This window comes from Lactuca virosa, chromosome 1 (genome assembly GCF_052849685.1).
Source record: "Lactuca virosa cultivar CGN04683 chromosome 1, Lactuca_virosa_CGN04683_v6, whole genome shotgun sequence".
NCBI lineage: Eukaryota > Viridiplantae > Streptophyta > Magnoliopsida > Asterales > Asteraceae > Lactuca > Lactuca virosa.
Window position 1 is genome coordinate 29,191,140 of NC_136426.1, and position 10,042 is coordinate 29,201,181.

Here is a 10,042-nt window from a genome sequence, read left to right on the forward strand (position 1 = left end):
TGAGGTTGCGATCATAAATCATGGTTGCGACGAAATCAGATGGGACGGCGACATATGGGAGAAGGAAGAAGGATGGGAGCGGCATATGCTACCTAATGTCCGTTCTTTGTTTTTCAAAGTTTAGAAGTGGTTTGATAAGGAAAGTCCAATATTATATGATACATAACACAAACAAAAGTTTCTAAGTTATAAGCCTTTTAGAAAAACAAACAACCCCATAATATCAAGTGCATATAGCTAAGAATAGACCGAAGAGATTTTTATAAAAAGCAAACACCCCCTAAATTAATATGATTAAAAAAAAAAAAAAAAAAAAAAAAAAAGGAAAAGGAAAAGGTAAGGTACGGCGAGTGACTGAACAATGAACAAACAGTGTCCAGAGTCGGGAAATATGCTGTCCAGCAACTTCTACGTTACGACAGCAACCAACAAAATTCCTATTTGCACGCAATTTGTTATTCATTTCATCATTTCATTTCAGAAGCCCTTTTTCGATCTCCCCTTCAACCTCGATCATGGCGGAGGTTTCCTACCTCCATCTTCATGAAAATGATGATGAAGATGGTGAATACAACGACAGGGACGAGGTCGTGGTATCTTTTTCTTCCCACAATAACTGGTCTCACGGTGTCGATGCTTTCGATGTTTACCCTTCGGATCTAGATTGTCCTTCCTTCGACGATTTCTTTTGCCACACCGATCGAAACAACGATTCGGTGCTGTTCGACAGAGAATACCAGGTGAATTTCGTAATCGACATGTTTCATCAGCGAGTTGAACAGTCGCAGTCGCAATCGCATTTGGCTATAGGGAACGGGTTCTGTAATCCTGATCGGAGTACTCGGCAAGGGAATGAGGAGATGGATGCGAACGATTTGGAGCTGGAGTTTGGGTTAGGGTTAGATTTTCCTGTTGAAGTTGATGATAATCGTAATGATGGTGACGATAATTTAGGGTTTATGCTTGGCGATTGTGGTGATGATTTCATCGTACCCAGGAGAACAACGGGAGATCCGTCTAGTCGTTCAGGTGGTCCGGAACATTTCATGGTGCCTGATTTGGGGTCGGATTCCTATGTCGACGGGGGAAACGCGCTTGATATCGGGATCAACGAATCTAACCTTCGGTTAGAAGATTTTCAGCTAGAAGATGATAACGAAAGAGGTGAAACCAATCCAAATGAAGATTTCGAATGGGAGGAAGTAGATGGCCGGATCGACGACCGGGAAGTACTGAATATGATGTTCGAATCAGAACCCGACGATGACACATCTGATCTACCAAGAACTCATCCCGATAGCCATGAATCAGAGGAAGAACAGCCGCATCAGTGGGAAGTTTTGTTGAATGTCCACAATCCAGATTTAGAACCAGGTACCTATGATGATGAATCGAATTACACAGAGTACGAGATGTTTATAGACCCATCTTCTTTTGGCCGGCCACCTGCTTCCATGACGGTGGTGAAGAATCTTTTATCGGTGGTGATAACCGATGAAGATTTTGAAAAGAATAACATTCGGTGTGCAGTTTGTAAAGATGAAATTGGTGTTGGGGTAATGGCAAAGCAGCTCCCCTGTGGCCATCGTTACCATGGCGATTGCATTCTTCCATGGTTGTGCATCCGGAATACATGTCCTGTTTGTCGTCATGAGTTGCTGACTGATGATCCCGAGTATGAACGTAGGAAGGCTGAAAGGGGTGTCGGTGATCAGTAATGGATGGAATCATGGAAAAAGGTGAGATATGATTTTGGAGTTGTGTTAATTGTTAGGGTGTAAATTGTACAGATTGGTAATGTGTCTTTGTGTGAATTAATTATATGATTGTTTGATTGGTAGGTTTTGTATTTGAATTGAAATCTGGATCAAAGATGATGGAGATTTGTAGTGTATATATATATATATATATATATATATATATATATATATATATATATATATATGATATTTTTTGTACATTATATACATCATGCAGGGAGGGTCATTTGGACTATATTTATATTATGCAAGATTTGAGCGACTACTTGTGGTTTTGTTATTTACATGGTCATTTGGACTTGTTTTTCTTTTTGGGACAGGATTCGACAAGGTTTTAGAAAGATAGTCATGTCTTTTAGACAGATTAGACATCCATAACATAAAATATCTCCGTCTTCCCACAGGGAACAAAAATGACATGAAAAATAGTATGATTTTCAGGCTTAGCATTGATTCTTTACTCCAAAAATATCGAATGTTTTCAAACATTTTAATGATAAAATCACGATCACATTTATGATCGTTATACTATTTTATTAAAATTGTTATAATATGTAATTATTGATTACTTAATTTTCAATGATACCACCTGAATATGTTTTACAAGATCCCATAAATAAATATTACAAAAAGTGAAGATAAATAAATCTAGTCAAAATGATACATCATCAACAGCCAACACCCTTTCTACACCTGCACACCTACTTTCACAGGTAGCAAGATTGAGGTAAGAAGATTTAGATGGGGAGTAGACATATATAATATCTGTAGCAAACATTAAACTAGAAAGTAGAAACCCAACCCAACCCTGGTAACTATAAAAGTGAAAAGTGTAGTATAAGGTTTTAATTTAATGGGAGAATTTTGCAATCAACTTATCAACATGGATGACAATGTCATTTATGCGAGGTCGAACTGTGGCTTGAGGCTGCAGCATCCATGACACAAATTGATGAAGGGCATCCGGATATGATTGTTTAGGATTAAGTGTTGTTGTTGGCCATTTGATCTGTGCATTCATCACAGCCAACTGCAAGCTTCCTCCCGACTCCCCTAGTGCATACTCAAATGGAGAAACACCATACCTGTTCCATATATATATCATATTATATAAAAGAAACAACGACTTAATAGATTAAAGGAGAAAAAGAAACAGGGCTTAACTCAGACTTACATTATAGCATACAGAGTGCAACCCAAAGACCATACATCAGTCCTTTCATCAATGTCTGCTTGACTCGGGCAATCCCACAATTCAGGAGATCTAAAAGGTGCTGAAACATGTTCAGCTGCCCATTCCTAACAAACATATCAAACAGATCATAATTCAAAATTTCAAATACTTCCAAAAACATGAAAGAAGAGGGGTAAAATAGGTAAATATAAAGAACCTGCAGCTGGAGGGCCTCTGATCGAGATCGGATCTGCTTTCTAGCAGGACGAGCACTTCCAAAATCCATCAAAACAGCCAATGGTGGCTTCCCTTTACGATGTGTTAGAAGGACATTTCCAGGTTTCACATCATTATGTGCATATGGAGTTTCAAGACTATGCATATGCTCAAGTCCTGCACAAAGCTGCAACCCAATTTTTTTTTTCACACTGCATACTTGATTTACATCTGACATGATAGCCTTTGGGACAGGGCAGTGTGGGATAGCTCAGGGGTTGCTGGAAGAATAACCCTTTTGGGGAAACATACCAAATAGATAGTATTGGGTCTTAATGTATAAAGATCTTGAGTTACCTGACGAAAAATTTGGAGAACATCAGAGGTGGAAAAGAACTCCTTCTTGAATTTCATGGTTTTTGCATTGTCCAGCAATGTCCCATCCATATGGACTGGAAATAGCAGGTATGCTTCATGTGTCCAATTCTGTTCTGGTGTGCCCTAGCCAAGTACACAAAGTAAACCCCTTAAGCTAAATCTACTCTAGTTCAACAAATTTTACTTCCCATCTCTTTCTTTATTGCAATCTTTTAACAAATTATGTATGATCAATGATAATGGAGATTATGATATTGTTCGGAAGTAAGAGATTTAGTGTAATGTAAGATCTGAGATGTGATCCGCATATACCTTTACTGAAATAATGGCGTGATCGAGTAAGGGAAGCAGATTTGGGTGGTTAAACAAGGACGAGATACGGATCTCCTCTTTCACGAACTGCAACTGCTCATTATTCTGAATCAGGACTTTCTTCATAGCATAAGTTCCATCATCTGCAGGTAAAAATCATTTCCTTTACAAGCTCACAAGTCACAATTAAATCTCATGATATCCCCACATTTTCCCTGCTTAACAATTAAATCGCCACATTTTACTTGATTATATGAATCTATGATTAAGAAACCACAGAATCGCAATGGGCAGATTGTAGAAAACATAAACGGAAGTATCAATTGGGGATCTATGATCATACCAGAGACGTGAGAGGGATCTTTGAATTTCTTAGAGACACCACCATCGGAAGTGTCATTAACAACTTCCTTAACTAGATACACAAAGGCAAATCCACCTTCACCGAGCTGCCGGATAACTTTGAAGCGATTTTCGTTGATCCAAACATCGCCAGCAGTAGAATCGTATAAGGCGTTGAGTCCCGAGAAAGAGCACCCCATTTTCTACCCTTGTCAATGGCAATACTCTCAGTAATGCGAATCCCCTTCTCTCTCACACACAGTTCTCTCTCTAGATTGTTTTTCCGTTAGAATGAATGAAATTTTTGGCGAAACGGATCTGCCACTAATATCGGGAATGAAATTGATGAGTAGAGTGCTTCTATCTCTAGAAATAAGTTCAGCTTAAAGGGGAATTCTGTAAATCTTAGGCGATCGTAGCCATGGCTGAGATTTGTGTAAGAGAAGAGGAAGAACACAAGATCCAAGATTATGCTCGATTTAAGCCCCGTAGCAGCTGCCCCTTGAACCAAGCAAATGTCAACTCTGCATCTGGGCACCGACTAAAATGAAGGTGTGAATCACGTAAAATGTTATATGTTCCATTTTTCATTTTTAATCCTTCACATTTAGTTTTTACTGAAAATGTCCTATAATGAAACTGTTCATGCAATTTCATCCCACTCACACGTTTACTTTTTCTTATCAAAAGGTAATAGCATCAGTCAAAAGTCAAAAGACGTTTTGTGATTGTAGAATAACTTTATTCGATATAGGACGTGTTCGACACTGAACGTTTGAGAGCGTTTGAAAACTTCTAACTTCTAGCGTTTGACAAAACACTCCATTTTGAACAGAAAGTTCCGTTCGTCACTACAAGCTTCTAGCGTTTAATTTAAACAAAACGCTCCAAATTCAAATGTTACTTCATGTAGCGCTTAACAAAAACGCTACAAGCTAGAAGCTACCCGCTACCAGCTGTTTTTGCCGAATACGTCCATAATAGATGAACGATAAGCTATTAACTGAATATAACTGATATTTAATTTGAATGTTTGTTGTTAACTTTTTTCGACTTTTCACCCTTATTTTTTTTAGAATTTCCATTGATTGTGTTAAATTTCCGAAGTAAGTAACTTACTCGATATATGCAAGTTAATTTTTCGAACAAAATTTAGTGGATGAACAAATGTGGTGCTTAATCTGTAATGGTCTTCCAAAAGAATTAACTTGTCAATCACTCCTTATCTAAGAGGAGACAATGTCAATGCGGGGACACGGGAAAGTTGGTACGGGAAGCACGGTACCGCCGGGATGGTGGTCCCAATATCGAGCCTTTGCAGCTTCCCCTTACTTAGCTTGCTTTGTAAGCGTTGGGCAACAATCCAATTTTTCAAACCCCTCCTAACTATTACTTTCGTTTTGCTTTTATATTAAAAACATAATATCATATTCATCTTCTCATTTTATCACACCACAACCTTCCTCACTTTTTCATTCATCCTCCCATTTTATACTGAATGGTTCTAATATGTGTTAAATCTAAAAGTACGGGTACAAACCGAAAGACAAGTCACATTTTGGGTTCACAAGATCCACATACTCCCAACACTCGGTTCCCCAAACTCAATATCTGTAATACCTGCAATATCAAAGCCATTTTTCCAATTTTCACAATTACTACAATTCTCAATACAACTTCGAGTTCACAAGATCCACAAACTCCCAACACTCAATTCCTAAAACTCAATATTGTAACATCCCAAGTTCAAGGATATAAGTTCGGGGTGCTATGTGTAAATAAAGGAGTAGACTCGACGAGTAGGTGTCTTAACTCGTCGAGTCGGAGCGGGTTTTGGTCACGTGTTAAGTGACCAACTCGCCGAGTCGGCGGCTGGACTCGACGAGTTGGTGCTGGGAAGAAAAAACCCTAATTTTAGGGTTTGCACCCTATTTAAAGGACCTTAATTCCTCACCTCAGCCCCCCTTATCACCCCTTGACGTCCAGAGGCAGCCTTAACCGATCCAAACCCCCATTTTGAGTGTGTGAAGAAGGGAAAGTGTGTTTTGAAGCAATTGCAAGAAGAAGGCTTGGAGTTTAAGAAGATTTGTTCATAGAGGAGCTGGTGGATTCGATCTCTCTGCTCAGTGGCATCAGTCTGAAGGTAACAAGTTGTTACATTGACCTTGTTCTTTCTAGATCTCTTCATGTTCAAGATTAGGGCTTTTATAGCATGGGTGATATTCATTTTTTGGGTATGGGATAAGTTCTGAAGTTGCAACTTCAGATCTGAGCTCATCTTGGACTCTAGAGCCATAAAGTCTCCAGCTTTGGCAAGCATGAACCCTTCCTTTGAGTTAAACTCCATTTCAAGTTTAGTTTTGGCATTATGAGTCATTAAAGCCTTGCATGCACGTAAAGTTTGCAACTTTACGTGATAAACGTGCATTGGGAAGCTGGATCTACAATTTGGAGCCTTAGCATGGATTAAAATCGTCTGTATGAAGAAATGACTGAAGAGACTCGACGAGTTGTATGAACGACTCGGAGAGTCCAATGAAGATTGTCGTAGACTCGGCGAGTTTTATGAACGAATCGGCGAGTCTGATGAAGGTTGTCGTGGGCTCGGCGAGTCAGTCGAGTGACTCGGCGAGTCAGCGAGGGTTTTCCCAACCTTTGGACACGTTTAGACGCGGCGAGTTATAAAGGGAAAACTCGGCGAGTTGGCCAAGGAGTTTCGGCCACTGACCCTAGGAACTCGACGAGTCACACGAGTGACTCGGCGGGTTGGCAAGTAATGCAAGGAACTCGACGAGTAGCTAAGGGTACTCGACGAGTTAACCGGAGCCAGTAAGTAGCCCCAAAATACCATACAGTTATTTGATATTATGTGATATGATAGAACAGCATGCTAGTACTAGGCTAGGGATCTTCAGGAATTGCATGATAGAATTGCCTGATTGCATGATGCCTGCTAGCCTAGGGTTCTCTTTATATGAAATTGACATCATTAGTGTAGTTATTTAGTGTATGCATCACGATTATACATAACTAAGATCTTATAGCCTGAGAATGTTTGATTTGGCCTTATGTTCTGTTCTTTTCTGATTGGGAGCTTAGGGTAGGATTGGATATTTGAAAGTCTATAGGGTCCAGCGTTATATATGACTAGCATACACTAGTGCTGCAGGGTTGGTGGAAGTTTCATGGATGGGTGAGTGGTGGGACCGTTAGGTCAGTATGAGATATTTAGCTTTCCTCTAGGAGTGAGGATTGAGCGCTCACTATGTTTATTTGTATTGTTAGGGTGTTGTGGCGATACTTGGGACAAATATGGGTAGGTGTGGAAGGTAGTATGGGCCCGTACTACTGAAAGCACAGGACCCATACGCGTATCAAGGAAGTCACAACCCCTAGGGTTTTGGTTGGGAGCTAGTTTCTGGGCTGTTATGAGGAATGTCTAATGCCCTTTTTGGATGTATTTCAGTATGGTGATTACGAGGCGCTTCGGGGCGGGATCCGGTTCGGGATCAGGGGTAGGAGAGGGTGGTCAGGATGGATCAGCACCACCCGAGGTCATCGGTCAGATGAGGACGGAGGAGTTGGATGCCAGGATTCGTGAGATCCTGCATGATGAGGTTGCTTCTATGTTCCGGGCTCAGTTACCGGAAATGTTTGGGTCGATCAAGACCGCTATGGTTGAGTACTTTGATGAGCGCTATGCAGCTCCTGCAGAGACGGTTGCCGTGACAACTACAGCGGCTGTAGCAGCGGCAGGGGGAGGAGCCGGTCGGGGCTTTCAGTATCGGGACTTCGATAATACGAAGCCCCCTACTTTCGACGGGGTTCAGGATCCGATCGTTGCTATGAGATGGTTGTCGGATGTGGAGGGATGTTTCTTCACATGTTCATGCCCTACTGATCAGAGGGTGAGGTGTGCTCTGAACCTGTTGAGGCTCGGGGCAAAGGATTGGTGGAGATTGACTACGGGATCATACTCCGACACGCAGCGGGCTGCGGTTACTTGGGATCAGTTCCGGGACATGTTCAGTACTCGTTATGTTCCGCGGGTTGAGCGGGAGAGGTTGGCTCAGGAGTTTTTGGAGCTGAAGCAGGATTCAGAGTCGGTGACGGAGATCACCAGGATGTTCACGGAGAGGGCGATGTTTTGCCCTGAGTTCGCTTCGGAGCAGGCTCAGATGACCCGGTATCTGAGTATGCTCAAGAGGGATATCAGGTAGTTCGTGTCCATGCAGAGATGTGATACCTTGTTGGAGCTGCAGGAGGCCGCCAGGCGGCACGAGTTAGAGATCGAGCTCCAGTTGAGGGAGCAGAGGCAGGCCCCGGTGCAGTCTCAGCCTGCGCCAAAACGGTTGAGGGCCACTGATTATCGACAGGGGAGTCAGAGGAGTCGCACTTGTGGGAAGTGCGGCAAGGTGCATGATGGAGGTTGTTGGTCTTCTTCTGGGTGCCACAAGTGTGGCAAGGAGGGTCACATAGCCAGGGACTGCAGACAGCAGACTCCAACTGCCGGAGTCCGACTCTGTTATCATTGCGATCAGGTGGGCCATATGAAGGCCCAGTGTCCTCTTTTGGCTGCCAGGCCAGTACAGACCCCAGCACCAGCCACTTTGAGGATTACTGACGGGGGTCAGGGTAGAGTAGAGCCTCCTAAGGTGTGACATCCCCAATTTCACGGCCAGAAAAGACCGATTTGTTTATGCTTTGTTTTATAAATCAGAGTGATCGTTTAAAGAAAACGGTTGTGGAATTTGTTCCCAAAACAAGATATGATAATAACTTATCAAAACATTTCTCAAAGAGAATGTATTTTTATTTAATAATAAAACCTCGGGATGTCATGTTCCGATACAGACACATAAGCATAAACATATCATACATTCATTTACACTAGTGATTTACATCTCTTATAATCTCTCAGTGAAATGGGTCTTCGCATCGATACCTGTGATACAAAGAAAACTGAGTGGGTCAGGCTTGGGAGCCTGGTGAGCATATAGGGTTTTCAACCCACAATAATATATTTATTATATTTAATCATCAAACAATCAACCCAATTACCCATCCCCATTATGTCCATTTATCTTAAGGATCTACCCTAAGAATCATCTATCCTTCATTCTTAAGGATTGACCTGAGGTATAGGCACGAAGTCACATCGTCACCAGGGTTTACTCAATAGGCGCTAACTCCATAGTCACCAAGGTTTATACAATAGGTGCTAACTCCATAGTCACCAAGGGTTATACAATAGGCTCTAACTCCATAGTCACCAAGGCTTATACAATAGGCGCTAACTCCATAGTCACCAAGGCTTATACAATAGGCGCTAACTCCATAGTCACCAAGGCTTATACAATAGGCGCTAACTCCATAGTCACCAACTATCCCATCTACCCATGTTCTACCCAACATTTTCGTAGATATAAATACTTACATAGTTTAAATCATTTAACACCTATATAAAACATCAATTCCACGCCCATCTCAAATAGACAAACAATATATAACACATAGCACGTATTTCATGGCAAACACTTCATATATATGTGTTAGAAGAAAGTAACTACACACTCACACAAAACATATACTTAATACATTCAAACATTACTTGTATTAAAATTGTGTTTGTGAAAGGGACTATACACTCACCTGATTTAATGAAAATCGGGCAGCAATTCGTTTCCTAAAACGATCGTTTCTAATAAAACCGGGAGTTTTATTGAGAAATCGGGCACTGCGAGGGTCGGGCTTCAAAACCGAAAAGATAAATTTTCCGGGTCTTCGGGCACTTCGGGGCGTGTTCCAGGTGTTGGAAATGATCTCGGGGCTTCGGGGGAGGTCGAAATAGTGAAAATAT

The 10,042-nt window shown here is 41.4% G+C and overlaps 2 protein-coding genes across 2 annotated transcripts; one reads left to right on the forward strand and one right to left on the reverse strand.

Annotated features, from left to right (window-relative positions):
* Positions 1 to 331: 331 nt before the first annotated feature.
* On the forward strand, positions 332 to 1,896 carry LOC145160838 (uncharacterized). Its single transcript, XM_079080232.1, has one exon. The coding sequence runs from the start codon at positions 516 to 518 to the stop codon at positions 1,716 to 1,718; it is 1,203 nt and encodes a 400-aa protein (XP_078936358.1). The 5' UTR covers positions 332 to 515; the 3' UTR covers positions 1,719 to 1,896.
* A 460-nt stretch (positions 1,897 to 2,356) lies between these two features.
* Positions 2,357 to 4,731, reverse strand: LOC145160925 (uncharacterized). Its single transcript, XM_079080342.1, has 6 exons — positions 4,184 to 4,731; positions 3,841 to 3,983; positions 3,508 to 3,651; positions 3,152 to 3,337; positions 2,935 to 3,059; positions 2,357 to 2,845 (listed from the first exon to the last, which is right to left on the reverse strand). The coding sequence occupies exons 1-6, from the start codon at positions 4,380 to 4,382 to the stop codon at positions 2,611 to 2,613; spliced, it is 1,032 nt and encodes a 343-aa protein (XP_078936468.1). The 5' UTR covers positions 4,383 to 4,731; the 3' UTR covers positions 2,357 to 2,610.
* Between the last annotated feature and the right edge of the window lie 5,311 nt (positions 4,732 to 10,042).

Coding starts and splice junctions, on each gene's coding strand:
- LOC145160838 (XM_079080232.1), top strand. CDS start 516: ATGGCGGAGGTTTCCTACCTCCATCTTCATGAAAATGATGATGAAGAT.
- LOC145160925 (XM_079080342.1), bottom strand. CDS start 4,382: ATGGGGTGCTCTTTCTCGGGACTCAACGCCTTATACGATTCTACTGCT. Junction 3,652..3,840: donor ACGCCATTATTTCAGTAAAG/GTATATGCGGAT, acceptor GTACTTGGCTAG/GGCACACCAGAACAGAATTG. Junction 3,060..3,151: donor CAGAGGCCCTCCAGCTGCAG/GTTCTTTATATT, acceptor TATGTTTGTTAG/GAATGGGCAGCTGAACATGT.